This window comes from Gossypium arboreum, chromosome 3, assembly GCF_025698485.1.
Source record: "Gossypium arboreum isolate Shixiya-1 chromosome 3, ASM2569848v2, whole genome shotgun sequence".
NCBI lineage: Eukaryota > Viridiplantae > Streptophyta > Magnoliopsida > Malvales > Malvaceae > Gossypium > Gossypium arboreum.
In genome coordinates this window covers 48,654,081-48,662,925 of record NC_069072.1, presented here as the reverse complement: position 1 = coordinate 48,662,925, position 8,845 = coordinate 48,654,081, and the positions used below count along the sequence as shown (strand labels likewise).

Below are 8,845 nucleotides of genomic sequence, written 5' to 3'. Positions count from 1 at the left end.
GAGCTTCAAACTACTTGGCGAATATCAAACCTCCAAACAACCAAACTTAATCCATGGAATGAGTAGAACTTGAACTAATCACCTTATTTATACCTAAATTTCCAAGAATTTCAAAGTGCTTACCTCTTCCTAAGCATCATCCAAGCGAATCATGAACAAAAGAATTCCTTTCTTCTTCCTCCTCAAGTCACGGCAATGGAGAAGAAAGATGAGCATTCCTTCATTTTTTTTCATTTTACCTTCTTTTACTAACAATATTTTATCTCCAATAACCCAATTTCTTATTATAATATCTAATTAACATATATATTGCCCATCAACAATCCATCTTGGCCGCCACTACAAAGGAATTGGGAATTTGACATGCAAGTCCACCCTTGTGTCATCATGCATTAACAAGCCATTTAAAATTAGCCTATCATATTTCACCATGTCTCATATTGATCCCTATTTAATAATTTCTCATGCATTTGGCAAAATTAGAGAATGAAACTTCCACATACTCATGTACACACATAATAAGCATAGAATATAGCAATTAATTATTTTTATGACTCGGTTTTGTGGTCCCGAAACCACTTTCCAACTAGGGTCACATTAGGGCTGTCACACTATCACTCGGACTGGTACTCTGCAGCATCGACGAAGTTCTTCTTAGCACTCCACTACGAAGTTACCATCTTTACTCGGTTTAAGTCTCTCAACTTAGGCATCTTAGCTGGTGTAGTCTCCCAAACTAATCCACTTCGCCAAAACAAGGTGTGACATAGCTATAAAAAATGTGGGTTCCCAATTAAGACCATCATTCACGCCTTAAGGGACTACTAGGTATCACGTGACACCCTTGTTTTAGTCGGCTTACATAATGCTCTATTGAATGCATGTATAGTTAGTTGTATAGATTGATTGGAAAAGGCTATGTGATTGCTTAACAAAGTTTCCTTTACAAACCTTTTGGTGCTACTTTGAAATTTATGGAATGTCAGTAACAATGCGATCATTGAAGGACGTACCACGACATCTCATCTCATATTAGCTCGGGCGAGGGGTTTGAATGATGCATTTCTTGTCCATAACTTAAAATCATGCTCCCATGCTATCAGTAAGGATGCATTAGGTTTGATGGTCTTTGCCCATCCAAGAGTCTTCAAGGTGAATGTTGACGCGAATGACTAGATGCGCGGGCATTTGAGTGGTGATTCGAGACTCAAATGGTTTTGTGCACAATGGATGTGCGCAAAAAGTGGTTGAGTGCACGCAACCTATTTGAGCAAAGGCTCGTGTAATTATAGGTGGGTTGTGTTTGGCACATTCGATGGGCTTTCGTCATGCCATGCTTGAGAGTGGTGTTGTCTCAGTGGTTAATAAACTTCATTATGATAGTCTTGATTTGTTTATTTTGGGTCATTTGTTGTTAGAGGTCAAAAACTTGGATGTTTTATTTGACTCATTGGTTTTTTTTTCTTATGTTGCTCGTTCGGGTAATGAAGTTACACATTGTCCTAGTCGTATGGGCTTAGAGTGTAAGGATATTTTCATGTTTTGGCTAGATTGCCCGCCCTCTATTGATTGTATTATGATTAATGATGTTTCTAATTATGTACGAATGAACGAACGAACGAATATCCTTCATGACCTTCTGCTATAAAAAAAAATAACTTTTCAATAATTTTGGTACAACTCGCGGATCATTAAGAGGAGCAAATAACTGCCTACATGCATTACAGAAGACAACATTTCAATAATTTGAACCTAAACAATTTTTATAGCAGACAACACTTCAATAATTCCAGCCTACATCAATTTTATGAAAGATGAGCACGCAGTTAATAAAGTAAAATTTGGTATAATAATAATAATAAAGTCAAGAAGCAGCGAGACACGGTGGGAGTTCTTTTTAACCCTAAACGTCAAGATCAAATCCTCAATATTAAACCTTCGAAATCGAGAGATGGAAGACGAGACGGAATTTTGGCAGGCTGTTGCATCCTCTACGAATTGTGTGGCAGTTGTGCGTTTATATGTGGCTAAATTTTTACCTCATTTGGGGGCCATATTCTGTATACTTAAATTCTTTTCCTGGGTCCTACCTGTCCATTTTTCTTTCCTTGCTTTCACAAAATAATTTATTCAAGAATTTAAACTTTAAACCGAAAAACAATAAAAAGAATGGTGAAATGTTAATCAGTAAATTCATTCACTTTCACCTTCTGAATAGAAATAGAATGGTGATATTTTAATATTGTGCATGGCAGGAGGTAATTTTGTACTATTCTTTTGCATGTTATCAATTACTTTATATCTTTATTATATCTTCCTGTAATTGATCATGAACAAGGGTTTCAGTTACTCAACATTAATGCTGTATTTCTCTTGATAGATTTTGTGTTTTGTGTTACTATTTAGAAGAGGTAAAAGCTAAAAGAATTTGTGGGTTCTCTTGGCCTTTGAACAATTAAGAAATTCATTGTGAAGGTGTCTTCTGATTTTCTATCTATGTTTGTTACAAGAAAAGGGCTTTCTCGACTATATCTTTTTAACGTGACTGCATTTTATAATGTACTTATGTCATGTCATAAATTCATCTCTCCATTTTTGAGTAATATATATATATATATATATATAGCATAAAGGTTATTCTCTCTTTTTTATTCTCATAAATCATTAGTCAACATCATATGTAATTTCATCATATGCAAAACATCTTCATCCTAACAAATTCAATATAATCTTTCAACTTTATGTCCCTTAATTAGTTCGAAATTTTTATAAAAGATAAAAAAAGTTCGGAATTACGCATCCAATGAATTTTCTTCATTTTATTCATTTGCAAACAATGGTGTAAGAGAGAGAAGAGATGAATCGTCATGATCGTGGTAGGAGCCATAAATAGAAGCCAAGCGAAAAAAAATTATAAATTCAGAAAACATAAGAAATAGAAAAAAAGAAAGCAAAAACTTGGTTACACTTCAAATGAAGTCCACAGCTCAATAAGGTTAAAAATATGCATATATATCAAACAAGACATGGATAGCAACAGTAAAGAGATTTTTGAAGGGATAGAGGTACGACAACAACATATTTGACTGTTGTTGGTTAGGTTATAACCATATATCGAATGGTGAAAGTTGGATGAGGGGCGTAATAAGACTGACTGGCACCCTTGATCCATATGAAAATGGAAGCATCAAGCATCCATGTTTAATCAGATATCCTGATTTTGTTTAGGAAGTTCATAGACCGAATTCACACTCTGGGTTTTTTTTTTTTTTTGAGATCATGTATCAATTATTAAGTGAGGTGGAGTGATATTAATGAAGTTAAGAAAGGGAAGACGAGGATAGGACATGAAACGAGTGAGTGCATGAGGCAAGAAAGGAAAGCATTGATTGAGATAGAGATGGACAGATGGGGCTCAAAGACAAAACAGACCAGCTCTTCTTGGGTCCTTAAAACAGGAGTTTTTGTTTCGGCTTCTCAATCTTACATTTTTTTTTTTACAAAAGATGATGGAAAAAAAAAAACTTAAAAATTAAAGAAGTTTGAAATGGATACGCATTCAAATACGGAGGACTGAAACTGATAAAAGGATAATGGATGGGAAAGAGGCCTAATGCACGATACCTGTTGGTGGTTAGGTGGTAGTCCCTGCCCTGCCCCCCTCTTTGGACCCATTCCCTAGATTCCTTCTCTCTCTTTCTCTCATTGTAAATCCCCCTCACTTTAGACCCCAAAACATATCTAATCATCCATGAATGATCCAACTCATTTCTCTTTTCTCTTAAGCAACTCTTATTCTCTTCACACACCCATGACACCGTAAAATATCACAATTTTCTCTTTCTAAGAAACCCTAAACTCTTTTTCACCCATATGAACACTTTGCTTTTCTTCTTAATTAATTTGTTTAAACAAAAACAAAATAAAATTTTGTTAGGCCTATTTTATGTATATTATATTATTTTTCCTCTCTCTAAGTCACCCAGTTCACATTATTAAAACATGAATACGCCATTGTCTCTTAAGTGGTAGAGAAAAAAAGACCAATACAATGAAAATGACCTCAAATAATTGGAGTTAGGATGGTATTGGAATCACTCTTTGATAATATTTTCGGAGGCATCACATTACTATTACCAGGTTCAATTCCCATTTAATTTTCTAACTATGCCTTCTTTTTCTTTTCTCACTTTTGTCCTAAACAAGCAAATGCGTGTTTCAAAAATTGTTGCTATTTTTTTTAAACCACTTCTTACGAAATTTTGTTTACTGTTTTTTTTTTTTTAAAAAGACATCTTTTCCATCTGCGATAGCAAAAGCGAAGTCCTATTTATAAAAAGAAAATAAAATTGAAAACATATTTTTTAATCAAATAAATCCATCCTGATATAAGGAGAAGCAGAACTGTATTCATCATTCATGCATAACTCTCTCTCCCTCTCTCAGAAAATATATTATACAAGAAAGAAAGCTTTTTTTTGCAAGTAGTTGATAAGGTATATAAGCTATCCCCTTTTAACAAATCACTGCACCACCTTCCAATTCAAGAAATTCCAATTTTCCTTATTATTTCATAATCAAATCTATCTTCTGCTTTTCTCACATTAAACTTTGTGTCCAATCCGAGCCGAGGATCTGCTGCATAGCCTTCTTTCCTCGAACAACAGCATGACAGTCATCAGATGATGAACATAGAGTGTTGTTAGTAGTAATAGAGGCTTATTAAGGCCCTGAGCCCCTGACTGCTGTGCTGGGTCATGTCTTGCAATGGGATGGCTTTTTTCCCAGCAAATTTCATGCTCCAATCTCCTCATGAAGAAGATCATCAACCCTCAACTTCTATCAATCAAATGCTTCCTTCTTGCCCGCCCCAAGACTTCCATGGTATTTTTTTATATCTTTCTATCTCTACTGAATAGAAAAAAAATAAGGGTTTAGCAGTTTATATATGGAAAGTATATATGATTGAATATTTTGATTTTTCCTTTAGGTGTGGCATCATTTCTTGGGAAGAGATCAATGTCATTTTCAGGGATAGATGTGTGCGAAGAAGCAAATGGGGAGGATGATTTATCAGATGATGGTTCACAGGCAGGAGAAAAGAAGAGAAGACTTAACATGGAGCAGGTAAAGACTCTTGAGAAGAACTTTGAGTTGGGTAATAAGCTTGAACCTGAGAGAAAAATGCAGCTGGCTAGGGCTCTTGGTTTGCAACCAAGGCAGATTGCTATTTGGTTTCAAAACAGAAGAGCTAGATGGAAAACCAAGCAGCTCGAAAAAGACTATGATCTCCTTAAGAGACAGTACGAAGCGATCAAAGCAGATAATGATGCACTCCAAGCTCAGAACCAAAAGCTGCATGCTGAGGTAATAATCTTAACTAAATATACAAACGTCTTCATTCACCTTTCTGTTTTTATTTTTTCTTTATCATGTCGTCCTTGCTTTATGTTAAGAAAAGCTCTAAAGCTTCATTTCATCAATCGAGTATACAGTTGAATAATTGAGTTTGAAGACTATGATCTTCTATTATGATCATGCTTTATTGACTTTCTAGGGTGTCATGATTTATAGAACCTTATTTCTGCCAGTACTTTCCTGAACAAAACCTGTTTTCTTGTCACATGTTTACTATACTTTATGATGGGTTGATTAATCATTGTTATGAAGCTCATGGCAATAAATAGGGATCTTTCTTTCAAGTTACAATAAACCTGGGATATCTTCTCTCATTTTTAAATATATATATAAATATAAATTCCTTTGGTTGGGAAATGGTCTCATTATTTTATTTTGAAAGACCATAGAACTGGTATCAAATTATAAATTCAGCCTCTTAATTAAAATCGACAGTAGGCAGCTAGGGGAATATTTGGCTATTTAGTAGTATTATTAGTTTCTTTGTCTTTGAATGGATGCAGATAATGACACTGAAGAGCAGAGAACCAACCGAGTCTATCAACCTTAATAAAGAAACTGAAGGTTCTTGCAGTAACAGAAGTGAGAACAGCTCAGATGTGAAGTTGGATATCTCAAGAACACCAGCAATTGACAGCCCCTTATCTACTCATCCAACAAGCAGAACCTTCTTCCCAACATCCATTAGGCCAACAGGTGGTGCTGCACAACTATTCCAAACCTCATCGTCAAGGCCTGATCACCATCATCCATGTCAAAAGATGGATCAAATGGTTAAAGAAGAAAGCCTCAGCAACATGTTCTGCACCATTGAAGATCAAACTGGGTTTTGGCCATGGCTTGAGCAACCACATTTCAATTGATTCATAGTGTGAACTCATTGACCATGCTGTCAAACTTGGAACGTTCTTGATCTAGAGAGGGAAACTGCTGGTCATATATAATCATAATATTGAATGTTTTGGTGCCTTCAGAGTGGTGTATAAAAGTTGAATTATATTCAGTTTAAGACTTTTCATCAGGAGGGGCTGAAAAGATAATTATGGAGGAATAAAAGTGTGTCTTTTGGGTTATATAGATATATATATATATCAGGTTTGCTAGGCTTATTAGAGAGAGAAATGTTTGCTAGTTTAGATTAATGCGAGAAGAATATCCAAGTTAATAATAACTTAGTAATTTTGCTGGTGATGACTAGTTGGTTTGCAGCAGCATGCAGCTCTAGCTAGCCTAGCATGGGCCATGAAAACAATAAAAAAAGGGGATTCTCTCTTGGTTCCATATTTTATTATTCTTTTTCTCGTTTATTGCTTTGGAATCAATCATGCATGTCTTTTGTGAAGATATGTTTTTAGCTGATTTCATCATCTAGTACTAATGGTGAACAAAATCTACCCGAAGTTAATTATAAAGTATTCTATCCCCTTTCTTTGTAAAAAAAAAAATGAAGAAAGAGAGTATCCAACACACATTTCAAGGGAAGAAGATGACAAATAGATGAATAGCAGAAGAAAACAAGGAGAGTTGGAAAATCGTCATCCTCGTGAAGGGGACGTAGGCAATGGCAAATCTTGTGCTGACAAACAAGGGAATGGCATCCAAAAGCCAATGTAGCCCACCTTTTGGCTTTTGACGCTACACAACACTGCCAACACTCTTTCTTACATTTTCATTTTATTTTATTTTATTTTATTTTGAGTCTTTGATTGCTGCAGCAACCAAAATAATAAATAATAAATACTAATAGAACTCATGTGACCCACTTACTGTCACCCACTCTCTAGCATCCAACAAAGTCCTCCTCCTTTACCCCACTTTCATGATTTCCTTTTTCTCCATCTCCATCTCCCCTTCCTTTCCCTTCGTTTCTTCTTCTACTACTCCTCCTTTCAATTCCTTCTTTTCAGTGCCAGATGTTAAGTAATTTTCAATTACATCACTTCTTTTTCTCAGTTGATCCAAACCAACAATGTTGATTCTAGCCTAAAAAAATTAATTAATCACTATATATTAGATAAATAAGTAAAATAGTCTCTTTGTTAAAATTACATCATTAAATATTTATTTTGGTGTTTATTATAAGACATGATAACAAATATAATCTTCAATTTTTACACATTTATTTAATTTAACCTCTACTCTTTTATTGAAAGTAAATTAGAAAATTTTGAAATTAATAACGTTAAAGGAAAAAGACCTTAGTAACAAATTAAAAAATCAATTAAACATTTTCAAAATTAAAAAATTATTTTAAAAATCATAAAAATGATAAATTTATTATTAAAACAACAATATCAACCCATTAAAATTCAATGGGAACAAGATTTTTAAAAATGACCCTACACTTTTATTTGGTTTGTATTGTTATTTTTAATGAAATTTTATAATTTTATAACTTTAAAATTTTTATAAATTTTTTTATAATTTTATGGTTTTAAATAATTTTTAAAGCACTTAATTTATATATATATATATTTTAAATTTGTTACTAAGGCCTTTTTTTTACCCTTTAGCTTTATTAGTTTCAAAATTTTCTAATTTATTTCTAATAAAAGAGTAGGGTCAAATTGAATAAATGTGTAAAGGTTGAGGGCTATATTTATTATTATTCCTTATATATAAACACCAAAACAAACATTTGACCGTGAAATTTGAATGGAAGAACTATTCTATCCATTTTTAATAGATGAACTAAAATGTAATCCAAAATATAATGTAAAGATTTTGTGATCAGTAGGTATATGTTATCGTTAATCATCATAAGCAATTGAAATTCATGGAAACCTAGTAGCACATTAATTGTAAACAACTTATTTTCACCGTTTTAAGCTTATTATTTTTCTATCTATGCCCGAATTGAAACATCAGATTCATATGTGGATAAGATAAGATCATCAAGTTTGTCACTGTACTCACTGCTTTCAGTTTGTGATATGGACATCGTTTTTATAAGTTAGTGGCAATCGAATAGGATGGATGATCTGTATGTCACGGTGGTACAGTGGTATTAAACAAATAATTTTTTATATAACTTGGGTTGGCCACAATGTGTAACACATGGAAACAAGAAAAAGTACAACTAGGGTTTGAAGTGAAATATTGGAAACGGAGGCATTTGATTAAAAAAAAAAACAATTTTGTTTTGGTCCTTGCTTGCATAGGATTCTTTCCTATATTACATATATTAACATATAAGGAAAAACCTATAATGCTGATTAGCTAGTACTTAATCAATGTAATTTCATTTGGTGGACTCCATAAACAATTATGGAGACAGATGGATCAGAAAATCATACAAATACTCTTAGATTCTGGGATTATAATTTGCCAATAACCCCAAATAGATGTGTAAGAAAATTGTTTGATAGTTTACTTTTAAATTAGTTTATCTGAAATATTGTTCTTATTTTTTATGGGATCATGTGAA

The 8,845-nt window shown here is 33.4% G+C and overlaps 1 protein-coding gene across 1 annotated transcript; it reads left to right on the top strand.

The window, feature by feature from the left end:
• The first annotated feature begins 4,117 nt into the window (after window positions 1-4,117).
• Window positions 4,118-6,701, top strand: LOC108464560 (homeobox-leucine zipper protein ATHB-13-like). The gene is made up of 3 exons (XM_017764915.2): window positions 4,118-4,884; window positions 4,991-5,367; window positions 5,922-6,701. Exons 1-3 carry the CDS (start codon window positions 4,758-4,760, stop codon window positions 6,279-6,281), a joined length of 864 nt encoding a protein of 287 aa, XP_017620404.1. The 5' UTR covers window positions 4,118-4,757; the 3' UTR covers window positions 6,282-6,701.
• Window positions 6,702-8,845: the final 2,144 nt, after the last annotated feature.